The sequence below is a fragment of the Xiphias gladius genome, chromosome 13 (genome assembly GCF_016859285.1).
Source record: "Xiphias gladius isolate SHS-SW01 ecotype Sanya breed wild chromosome 13, ASM1685928v1, whole genome shotgun sequence".
NCBI lineage: Eukaryota > Metazoa > Chordata > Actinopteri > Istiophoriformes > Xiphiidae > Xiphias > Xiphias gladius.
Window position 1 is genome coordinate 8,682,444 of NC_053412.1, and position 13,203 is coordinate 8,695,646.

Genomic DNA, 13,203 nt, shown 5'->3' on the forward strand with positions numbered 1-13,203 from the left:
AAACTTCATACTGTACCCGTTTTAGGTTAATAGCGTAAAGCAGTAGTTCAAGTGTTATTACTGCTAAAGTACTTTAGAGTGGCACTCTTTAATCTCTGACACTGTCAGAGATTGTTCTCATAACATGAGGACAAAACATCATGTGACAAATCCAGTTCATTTTCAAACATTTTCTGTTGTATATAGATTCAGTTTTAGTTGACATACAGTATGAGAAAGCAACTGAAAGTCTGTTTCCCAAAAACCATTGCTCTGTCAGCCATCTGGACTGAGCCCTGGCCTTATTATTATGGCTCCACTCAACAGAACCCACAGTATATGCTAATACAGGACTCTAAATTATCCTAATTTGATAGTCCCATGTGGTCGATTCTGATGCATTGCTATGCACTTCAGAACACTGCATTAAACTACACATTTGACACACAAACACACACGCACGCGCACACACACACACACACACACACACACACACACACACACACCCTAATCCTCCGAAGCCTTTTAAGCAGGCCCTTCCCCCTGTTAAAAGCCACCGTATGTCGCTGTATAGAGCTGACTAATGAGCCAGTCAAGGGAAAACGCCCTTTACCTAAAAGGTTAATAAGTTATTACTATATAATCAAGCATGTGCAAATATGCACACTATTCAGCTTATTTCCTCAGCTCAAGTGCTGCAAAACTAAAAGTAAACAGCAAATCAGTGTTTTTTTTCCTTTATTTTCTTTATTTGGGGTGTTCATTTAATACAGATGGTGGATATAATTTTAGGGAAATCCAATGTAATGTTCACACTTTTGGGTTTATGTTTTTGTGTTTTTAATTGATAATTAGTGACATGATCATGGATGTTTTTTAAAAATAATTTCAGGACTGCCTTTTTAAATCATGGGCTTTTAGAAATCATATCAACAACATTCTTCCTGTGCTACAGCTAATTATTGTATCATGTGTCTGTTTCCCATAACATTGTGTAGATCTGAACAACCCCAGCTTCAACAGATGCTTTGAGTAACACTGAAAATCAATGGAACTGATTATAGTATCAATGCTGGCAATTTTAAATAAAGGTCAGTGTTGTAAATATTCCATTTGTGTGGCAAACATTAAGACTTAATTGTTAAGCATTAAAAAGTGAGTCCGGACATCCTTGTCCTGACTCTACAAATGTACATAGTTAAGACCTGCAGAAAGCGACTATAGTTAACAATATTCCGATGAAATGCCTGCGGAGAGAAATCCTGCAATGGAAAAGCTCTCTGTATTCAGAACTACTGTTACTTTCTCCATGATGTGCAAATAAGTGTTGCCCCTTAATTTCCTTCTGAATGGTAGGGTATGGCGACAAAGCAACTCTACTTGTCCAAATCAAATCTCATGGCTCTACTTTCTGTGCGATTACACAATAAGTCTGAGCTGACTGATTGTCTACCTCCGGAAAATGCTGCCAACGTCACTGAATAGAGAATTGCTGGATTGGTGCTGCCCGTTTCTATTCAGGGCGGCTGCCACAGCAAAGGGGAGAGTGTTAATGGTGTTGAATAGTAATGGCTGAAACCTCTTAGAATTGAGCTTGTGAAACACACGGAAACCTGTGCTGAATGCAACTGCTCAAGAGCATATTATTCACCTGTTTTTTGCCAGTGTAACAAATGTCCTTAAATCGTTTGTGTTTAAGTTGAAATACAAATATTTCTGTGGATTATCTTGAATTCTAACAAGATGACACTCCTATCTTTCAGGAATATGTGTTTCGAAGTTTCCCGTGTGTCCAACGTTAATGAAACTTCCACCAATATAAGCTAGGGAAGCCAGAAACTGCACCACATTATAAAAACTCATAAATCAAACAATTGTCTACCTCCACCATCAGGCAAGTGGAAAAGGAAGATAGCACGAGTCCCTTACTTTTTTCTTGTCATCTTAGCAGCCTTTTCTTTCCCTCAATCATCCTGCACTGAATTACTGTCCATTCTCTTTCATATCGCTTCTCGCTCTTTCACATTTTCAGAAAAAAAGGACTTGTGAGGGCCGAAGAGATATGGATTTACCAATTGCACCTAATGGCTTACTGTCCCCCAGAGGAGAATAAAGAAATAATTTAGCATACAGAGCGAAGCAAAGGGGCCTCATACCGTTAGATGATGCTCTGTGGACCAAGGAGCAGTGCTCTTTTGCCCGGAGATGAAAGACTTTATTAGAAATCAACAGGGGAGGTTTTTAACACAGCTTTACTCATGCCCACAGGGTTCCAGAAAATGTTATTCACCCCCACTATTTTACTGACACACTGCTGGCAAAACAAGTTAAACATGGCGTAAGAGTTTCTCATGAATGCTTGCTCAAGTTTAAGGCGAAAACAATGAAAACAACAATTTATATTTGATAGCAAAGAAGAAAACAGTATGCAGTATGTGTCCAGGTGATGCTGTCTTGCAAAAACAAGAGGAACTTACCTTAATACACAGGAATAGTATCCCACATCGTCCAACTCTGCTGGTCGAAACCATATGGCATCCTCCTCCTTGCTCATCCGTGTGCCGTCAAAACTGATGGGTTCCTCGAAGTCCCCGTGTCCTGCGCTTTTGTACCACATGAGGCTGAGTCCTGCGCTCTGTGCATGGGTGTAGTTGGCCCGGATATATCCATAGAATAAAGCACACTTAATCCGTACAGGTTCCCCCAGAAGCACCTTGTATTTCAGGTAGTCCACTGACCAATCCGTGCAGCCTTCCACTGAAGGAAAAGGACAGAGAAGAGAACAATTAAATAGAGGTTGCTTGAGAAGGCTTGGAATATTTTTTGAACCAATTTCTATCATCACCAGCCCCTGCTGAGGAGATTTGTAGTCGTGAAAAGGGTATGTGGCAACCAGGACAAGACTACTTTCAGTGCTGGCATCAGTCTGTCTGTTCATGTGCTTTGGCAGCAGTACTTGTAGCATTATCAATCAAGACGCTCTTTTCCTCCATGCAGCACCGATCTCTACAACCTCTCCTTTTTGTGTTTCACATGAAGACACAAACCAAAGGAGGCTATTAGCCCATATACACACCTCTAACATATAACTACCTAAGTGTGCCTAAAAGAATTCATAGAAAATTTAGAAAGGCCAGAGAACAAGCAGGTATCCTCGTAATGTGTTAATATGTTGATGAAGGGTTTTCTTACCACAATATCCATTCAAATGTTAAACTGAACTCATTCATTTTTCCCTGTCTGCCCCTGCCTTCACCTACAAACGTTAATTTATTTATATGTGACTCGTGTGTCACCATCTCAAACATAAATTGATTCTACTGGCAATGAACTATGTATATGCCACCATCAATATCTGTTTAAAGGGCAGTTATGGCACTTATCTACATTTGACCCTCAAAAATTAGAGGGTGCTGTACGTCTGCATTCATTTCCTGAAGCTACCAGACTATCCTCGGGCCTCAAATGCTGTTTTCAGTCATATGAATGGAAAAAGTAGCTGGTCTCATAATGCGCTGCTGCACATGCCAAGGCTAAGCAATAGGGGTCTTCCTGTTAAGAAATCTAATAAAGCCCAACAACTGTCAGTCAAAAAAGTCAGAAGGATTGAAAAATAACTGCATTATTCATGCACAGCGGGTAAAGGGATGGTTTACAGTCTCAGACTTATTATCTGTCTTGGGGTGTACATTAGATTCGTGTGAAACACCAAATATTAAAGTGACACTTAATCCTTACCAGAGTCTCAGACATCGGTGAAAACTCACACAGACAATACCAACTCCTGAGTAACTGATTGAGATTTTCACACATAGTGAGTTGTATAAAAAGACAAAGCTATTGAAAGTAACTGCCTGTATCAAGCAAGCGACACATTTGGTTGGTTTTAATAATGGGGTTCACCCAGAAAAGGGAAGAAAATAAGTGTCAGGTGAGCTTTGGTCTGTACCATGAAGCAATTGGTGGGTTAGCCAGCTAGCTTTGGGCTTGAGTCTGGTTTTCTGGTATCACAAAACTGGCTTGTATTCAATAGGGGGAAATAACCCTTGTTACTTATTCTTTACGGCTAACCTGCTGTGGAGCAGGTTTACTTCAGGGGATCAGATCAATGCATGTACGCAGCACATGAAAAATTAAGTCATTTCTACAGGATTCCAACATGGACTGAGTTTTGCAATAAAATGACGAGAGTTTAATTAATTGGGCACAATTTGTGTAATTCTCAACAGTATTCAACAGTGATTCCTCAGAGAAAATATAGCTTCTATACTGTCATTTTCCATCACCGTTACTCAATATAAAATTAAGTTAACATTAATCTAAGAGCATGCTCAAAGTGCTCAGAATAATGGATAATTCGACATCTACATTCAATGACACCTGAGCAAACGCTATCTGCTAATGAAGATGTAGTAGCTGTTTTTCATCTGACATAAAAACAGCCACTAAATTCATCTTGTGGTGAGATGTTTTTCATGAGCTTTGTACTTGTGTTGCTTTGTAATACAGGCCACCAGCATATCAACTACTCCTTATTTTTCAAATATACAGCATAATGTAAGCTTATTCTACATTCTCTTTCTTTTTAGAGACCATTCAAACAAAAAAAAACTATATTAACACTGAATATTCTAAATATTGTTGCTGCATATCTTATGAGAAAAAAGCTATTTGGCTTACAGTGGCTTTCGCAACTCTCTATATACAGTGAATAAACTTTTATCCAATTCTTCAGTGCTCTTTTGAAACACAAACAAACCACTTCTCCTATATTCGAGAAACAAACTGGATTTCCACTGAATAAAAAACAAGCTCTCTGCCTGCTTCACCTTCCCTTTTCCATTTTTTCCCTTCCTGTTCCTGACATCCTCTTTTCCGTCTCTTCACCTCGCTGCATCAGTCTTCCTTTAAAAACAGCTGGCAAGCACAGCTGCTGCAGACTCAACAGGCTTCTCTAATTGAGCCTCTATAAATGTTTTATTTACCAAAGAAACAACTCGTCCACCAATCAGTGAGGTGCGGTGTGTGCGGCAGTCATTGAGGGCAACCGGGAGAATGGTGTTGGAATTTATTTAGCAATGCTAATTTATGTTAATGTACTGTATTGTGTGGTAGTGTAAGGGTCATGCTTAGAGTGAAAGCGACAACACTGGTGGGTGCTTTATGTGCTAGAGAAAAATGAAAAAGGGAAACGCACACTAAGGGTACTCTTAATCACTTAAACAATGAAAAATTAGGACGACATAATGTCACATCGAGGTGCTGTATTTCCACAGCAGCTGCAGTGGTGTTTAATAGCAAAGATCCATCGGTTACCAAAAACTCGCAGAACAGATTTTGTTGTCAATCCGTCAGAGTAATACAGCAAAGTTCAGTAGTCAACATTTTTGGATGAAATCCATCACTGAGAAGCAGCGAAACCAATTTCTCCACTAAAAGAAGCCTCAATATACCAGAATGCAAAGCAGTAACAAGATGTGGATTTTAATTAAAGGCCATTCATTTTTATCCAAGGTTTTCCAATTGTCTCCTCTACTGCTGTTTCACTTTTTATCACAACTGCAACTGCAATTTATTTGGAAACATGCTACACTCAAGCACATTCTCTGACATGTAATTAGCTTTTAGGGTGGCCTTGGATTAACCTGATCTCGAGGCCCTTTCTTGCATAGAGTTAGGGTGTGTCAAAATCTAATATCAAGTTTAAGTTTCTTTCTTTGTTTTTTTGCTTATGTTATGTGTTAATATATTACTAAATTAATTTGTGTTTAATCAAATTTTAAAACAGTAAATGCAATCCATTTTTGCAATTGAGCAGCCATGCTTGTTTTGTTTGTTGTTTTTAATCGTTGAATATTTTTTGTCTATCAACTAAGAATTAAATGACTAATTGTTTCAGCAATAATTCACTTTATCTCTGCTCTCTTGAGGTTGCTAAAGGATCTCTGGGAAATGCAGGAGATCTCTTCAGCAGATGAAGCAGGTTAAAGAAAAATGTAAACAACATATGCAATACTGCACTTTATCAAGAAACATATCTTGGAATTCACTTAATGCCACAGTTTAATAATATACAATACACAGCTTTAGAGTATTTGAGGGTGAATTTTTCCTTTAGATTGGTCCTGTTTTAGTGTCAGGCAGGTTTGACAGTTCATTTTACCAACAGCTCACAGCAGTGCCAAGTCTGGAGCACCTTTCCTAATCTGACTTGATCCTAAATCAGCAACAATGAGCTGCTATCTTCATTTGATGAGACTGAGAAAATTGCGTTCAGATGCAACGCTTTGATATGACCCTTTGAACCTCTTTTTGATTTCCTCAATTATGTGGATCAAGACAATGGAGAAAAAAATAAATCAAAAATGTAAAAAGAGTGAATAACTAGAAAACAAAATCAAGCAAATAAAAATGCTGGAGAGGGCAGTGTTTGCTCTGCAAGCTACCCAACACCACAATCCTTTCAATGTGATTACGTCTAAGTGTTGCTATGGCAACAAAGGGCCTACCCTCGCTTATCAAGAACTTGCTAATTAGTTTGTGGACGATAATAACTTGAAGGCTTAAGGTAGGAAAACCACTGCCAAGATGGTTTCACTTCTAATCATGTGCCCTAATTGAGACTCTGAAGTGTTTTACTCTCACAACTAATAAAAACAGCAGGAAGGTGTAAAAGGTCATACAAGCAGTCAGCAACTAGAACACAAAACAACATTAATTTGGCAAAAATGTGTGCATGAAGTGACATCTTATCTCTCTGAGATGTCTCTTAGGCATATATACACACAAAACACACACATACACAATAAAAGACTATGATAATGCTTATGTACTTTTTAAATGCATTACTTTTACTTGCATGCAAATTTTCACATTGCAGTACAGGTACTTTTACACAATTAAGGCATCTGAATACGATAATATCAGAGGAATCTACTAATCCAAATTGCCCCGCTAGCTGACCACTAAACTGGGTATTGCACCCATAACATAATCTGCTGACCCAGACAGAAAAAGACAAATTTACTCAGAAGTGCTTTCACTTTGGCTGCACAGACTGAATTTAGTACCAGAAAAAACATGGTAAATTCTTCATTGCCAAACATCAGACAGCTTGGCTCTGTCATTGCCTTTCCCATCAGCACTGCAAATAAATGCTCAGTTCACTCATTTTCTACAGCTAAACATTCTCCCTCTTACTGAAGAAAAATAATGTCTCACTGAATGGGAGAGAGGAGAGTAAACGGCTTCAAAAGAGTTATTTTGATGTCCCGGCACCAGAAATAGGCTCCTACAGTACTGTAGATGATATCAATGCAAAATGGCACCGGTGCCTCTGCATGACTGTTTTAGAAAAAAATAAGATGACATGCACTTAAATGTAGGATATTACAATCTGTGGACTAAATAATTAAATTACATCCACATTAGTATGCATCTGATAAAAAGACAAATGAGATAAAAAGTGAAATGGTTGATTACAACTAAAAACATACACAACACAGTGGATCTTTTCAACATTGAAATTAAAAGATACGTTTTAAACCACCCTAAGGCATTCAGTTGCTGCACGAGGTTTTGAAAATATACGCAGTTTAACTGAGAAAAGTAAAGGCATCAAACTCTTCTACATTAATTTCCCTTTAAGGGTGAACTCCAGCCCAACTGTTTCACAGGGCTTACTGTATTTATCTCAAATACTGCCACGAGGAGCCTGCCAGCGCCAATATATTATCTTCCACCTATCCTCAAATTGCCAGTTTCTTCAGACTTTTGACAGAGGGTTATCGTTCATTTCAGTAAGTGGGGGTGGGGATTCTACATAATCTGTTGGCAGGAAACAAACACGGTACAAAGCCTAATTGAACTTGACTAACATTTCCCTGCTCACCAGATTTCCATTCTGCTGGATCACAATTGGGGAGGGAATTGGCCAATCTGCTGAGTGATAATAACAACTACGGCAAGTCTTCAGCGACTGGGACCATCAAGCACAAGCGGCATTTGCGGCTTCGCTACACATGACCAATAAATAAAAAGGGTAATTCCTTAGTCACTGTCCCTGAGTTTGTCCAGGTTCCCAGCAATTCTGTTTGTCAGCTGGAAAAATGGTAACTGTTAGCTGTCATGTTTTGCCAAATGATCACAGAACAAATGTTGTTCTGTGATTATTGTGCATGGAAGTCAGGATTTGATAGGACACATTCACCGACACCACATCAAAATGGGGTCCTCTAGCCATATCCCTATTTAACCACGCCATTAAACAAAGACGGGGCCATTTGTCAGGCCTGCCTTGTTTTTATGTTTGTCATGTTTGTCTCATTTGTACAACTGCGTAAAAGACATGGGGCCTCATTTACAAACGGTTGTTATCCTTGGGTTTTATGCTTATAACCAAATCAAACCAAGGATGTGATTGATGTTTATATATATATATATATATATATATATATATATATAAAAAGAAAGACCTCTGATGCCAAAGGTAATTGGCTCCATAGATGCATTTTTTTCATGTTAAAATATATTTGTAAATATCGTCACCCAAGGTTTAAATGCAAATATAGGCCGCAGTATACATTAAAATCAAGGTTACAACAAAGACGACTTTTAAAAAGAAGGTCTTTTGAGTATCAAAGCTAATTATACTTTAAAATATAAATATACACCATTATTAAAAGCATTTCCTGTCACTGAAACACAAAATTTGTTTTAATATGACCCTCACTCTTAAAAGGGTCACACTGGAAGTAAGCCTCGAGGCATTTTCCACTCATCTACAGAAGATGTTTTTCTGAATTTAATATGCACCGTAATGTGTATAGTTTTATAAAACTAATTTGCTTATTTTAGTAGAACTTCTTCATGTTGGATATATAGGGCAGGGTATAAAATATATTAAAAAAATAAATCTTGTTTGCATCCGATTGCTGTCACCATGCAAAGCAGTTACGACGTTAGATGCTAGTAAACTTGCATGAAAAAACAGCTATGATGTATTTTTGGTTAAAGGGCACCACAATAAAGCTCAACAAATGTTATGTCATCGTGTCCCTGCTACATTTTACTGTCACATGAGAACCAGCATGTGCTCCTTCTGGAGAGGAGGTGATCAGCTCATAAATTGGGTTACAGGTCTGCTAAGGGGTAATGGTATGCAGATTGAGTCAGGTCACCACAGAGACTGTCACAAAGTGTCTATTCTCTCATAAGCACTCAAGGAGATGGTTCACTACCATTTTTCTCCATAAAAGCCCCAGTGTAATTCAATCAGAAAGGCATGCATACATTAGGCCTTGGCTGATTGGATAAACACACAAGCATTTGTGCACACATCTACACACACACACACACACACACACACACACAATCTATGAGGTGACGCGACATCAACCTTTACTTGCCCTCAAAGAAGTGTAGTGTCTTAGCTGGCCTGGCTCCAGGGTCCCTTAAGGAACTTATCAACTTCACAGCCACTTTTGCCAAGGAACAGAGGCAGGGGGAAAGAAAGATGTCTCGAAATCTTGACCTGCCATTTTCCACCTTGCAAAAATGCTGTCGCAGCAGAGTGGGTCTCAATTAAGAGGAAAATAGCCGTGATGTGTGGGAAAGGTAACCTCTCAGCTGGCGGCGTGCAGGGGGAGATTACCTATATGATTGAAGTACCTCCAGCAGGTTGAAAAAGAGAATGAGTCATCAGCCAATAAAGAAATCAGCCGCAGCCCTCTGCATGTGAGAATATGTTCAGAGATTCAATACACACATACACACACACACACAGGCACCATAGGACCTCTGGAACATTAAGCAAGACTCATGCCTTGTGCTTGAACAGAAAATAATGTATTTCCAAGACTGTAGCAGGGAAAATTAAAGGGCGTGTAGTGCTAGTGTAATGGAACTGCAACAGTAAGGAACTGCAAATGCTAAGATGACCACAGTTATGGGCCATATGGTGGCATAAAGGAAAATCTACAACACCCTGGGTGTGAACAGTGATCTATAAATACACAGAGAGGCAGTGCAGAGGGGCCAAAATGTTAATAGTCCAATATTTCATGAAATATGCTTATTAAGTATGGAGCTGGAATCAAGATGTAATTAGCCTAACTTAAAGTTAGCATAATGAAAGCTGGCTCTGTCCAAAGTGAAAAACATATGCCCACCAACACTTCTAAAGCTCATTAATCAACCAACCTTACCCAGAACACAAAATGCTGAGCTCACTGACTGTTTCTGGCAGCCCATGCTATAGCCATGGGCACTGCACAGAAGCACTGCGTGGATGGATATACTATTGTTTGGAATGTAAAAGCTCCAACATGCAACTTCTCCAAAATCACAAATATTAAATAACAAAAGCAATGTTTTTAGATTCTGTTTGTGTTTGTATTAAACAACCAAGACGCAACATATAAACAAGTCAGCGTTGGAAGTTTGGGAAGGTAATTGTTTTTACTTCAGACAGAGCCAGGCTAGAGGTTTCCGCCTACTTCCAGTCTTTATGATAAACTAGGCTAACCGCATCCTCCAGCTCCACCTTTGTACATCAAAGTTTTATTTTGATAGTTCTAGGCTTTGGTTCTACTGGTTGTGATTACTGTATGATTGTCTGACTACTGTCAGACCAGTTGTAGCAATGTTGCCACCTTCCACCAAGATCACAGCAATTACTCGGGTGAGTACACTATACAGTAACTGATAGAACGGATGACCCAAGCTAAAAACATAAAACCCAAATTGTAATAAACATAACATACATAGTTTTCCTTTACTGCACAGATATGGGGGTGGTATTGATCGTCTCATTTCAGCATTGAAAGTAAGCAAATAACTATACCTCCCAAAACGTTGAACTATTCCTTTAAATTTGAAGAAAAGCAAAACCCTATAGTGGCATAATTTTGTCTTGTTTTCAGAAACTACCAAAATGTTATGATTTAATGTAGATGAACTGAACCAGCTTATTTCATGATTGCAGTGACATTTAGCTCAAATCCTCCTACCCATTCTTCACAAGCAGATAAAACAGCTCCATCTCTCCCCGTCTTGCCTGCACTTTACTCTCATGACACTTCATCTTCATTTGTTGTTTGTCTGTCTCTCCCCATCTCCCTCTCTTTCTTGACAGCCACTGGGCTGCCATTTATATGCAAATACTCATATGTGATTGTGAAAAAAAGAAAAGAAAAGCAGGAAACAGTTTTTCTTCCTATCGCAAAATAAACATTGTCTGCAATCTTGCTGGCTTCCCCCTTCTGTATCAGATTCAGCTGCCTTGATTGGAAACAGCCTCCAGAGAGAGCAGTGCCTGCTGTCTCCAATCACGGGTTAAATGCTGATGGGGACGGGAAGCATAGAGAGGTAGCAGATAGGAAAGGGGACGGGGCTGACTTTTCCAGGGTGGACCCTCGCAGCGAAGAGAATAAGGAAAGAGGCGTAGGACAAAATAAAAAAAACACACACACACACACACACACACACACACACACACACACACACACACACACACACACAAGTACAGGTAGGTAAGACTACTTTTTTTCAGGTAGAGCAGAAGCTGTTCCTTCTTACTCTCACATTTTATAAAGGCATCACATGTCTACACCCATTCACCAACAACAGATACCAATCATCGGTTTAATCAGTTTAAAATCAATTTAAACTTCACTGCACCATAAATATTGTCTGATCTTTTCTTCAAATGTCTGCACACTGTTTTAATTTATGTTTCAGCTGGGTAGCACTCTTGTCTTTTGTCAAGTATGGTGGCTATCACTGCTCAGGCGGAGTAACCAAACCTTCCGTTAATTTACAGGGTCAAATGTAAAACACATTAGGTGAGGGGGCTATTTATGGGGAAAGAACTCAAGCTTTCATCGTATGGTTATTGGCTGAATCCCTGTTATGTAAACTAGCAATGGAATAGCTAAAGATTATAGATGAAAAAAAAAAACTCTAAATATTACTTCAACTGGCAAAAGCTGTAGCCTGCAAATGTTCAGTGCACTATGAGGACGCATTACAGTGAGTAAACATCTAACCTGCATATCAAGTGGAACTGCATTCAACTGCACGGCAGCACATTGCTCTTCAAAGCAGTAGGTAAATCAGTCTGTTTGACTATATAAGCAATAAGGACTGTTTTCCCTTTTATGCACTCATTAAATTTGTGAGGAAAAACCCATCATTGTCCAACACATGTCAACGTCAAAGTGTGACAAGTGTGTAATCATCTCATCCGATCATCTCGGCGTGAGAGTCTGTGAAAGCCTCTACTCTGACTTTAAAGGGGTGATTATGTCTTCCAAACAGCATTTTGATTCCCCAGGGAATCAAACTATGAAAATGGACTTGTATCCATATGTTTACTCACAACTCAAGCCTTTTTCAGAGGAACATTTGACAAGGAGCAGATGTAAAAGTGATCCTGTTATGGCTTGGGTGTCTCCTCCAGAGAGAGTACTACATAATCAGAAAATCATCCTTCTGTTCCCCACGGCACCAGTAATCCTCTCATCTAACAAAAAGCCTTGGGAGGCGTCGAGACACACAACATAAACAATACTGACTCCTTTAAAAAAAAAAAAAAAAATAACAGTGCTGCATTGCAGACATGATTGCGCACATAGGACAAGAGTGTGGATAAGACATTTTTTCTACACACTCTCACCCACCCACACAGGTACAAAATACACGCAGAGAACACACACATGGAGAACAGGCCACAGATTCCGTGCTGCCTCCGCTGGCAGCCTTGTCAGCCTGTTATTCTATGCTGTATCATAGTGGTGTGGGCACACTAAGCCGGTGACTCAGACCCGGTCCACTACAGACACCGACACACCATTTGGGCGTTGTGCTCCGATGCCCCCGCAAAATGAGCGTTGGCGAAAAATAGAGCGTGCCCAGATGGATAGAGAGCCTTGTAACATCAGCCTCTGCGCTAGCCGTCTATGAAATGATAAGACGGTAAGAAAATGTAACAAAGCAACTAGCAAGCACTGTCCTGATGGGCGCTGGTTTTAGTCCTCATATGTTAACTCTGACCTTATTTTTTGTCTCTCATTTTTTCCCACACTGTTAACTACCAGAGCATCATCTCTCTCTCTTTGTACTCTCCACTCCTTTATCTCTCCGTTTTACCCGTCCTCTATCTCCAAGCTATTCAATTCTTGTACAGAGGAGTGGGAGGGTGAGGGAAGGTTGTGCCAGAAGTTC

At 39.5% G+C, this 13,203-nt stretch overlaps 1 protein-coding gene across 8 annotated transcripts in view; it reads right to left on the reverse strand.

Moving 5' to 3' along the window:
• The window catches only part of LOC120797900 (interleukin-1 receptor accessory protein-like 1), a 288,213-nt gene that overhangs the window by 148,078 nt on the left and 126,932 nt on the right, over positions 1–13,203 (reverse strand). For all 8 annotated transcript variants that reach the window (XM_040141657.1, XM_040141658.1, XM_040141659.1 and 5 more), the window contains one exon: positions 2,457–2,736. In XM_040141657.1, the coding sequence (XP_039997591.1) occupies positions 2,457–2,736 (280 nt within the window). The remainder of the gene's footprint in view (positions 1–2,456; positions 2,737–13,203) is intronic.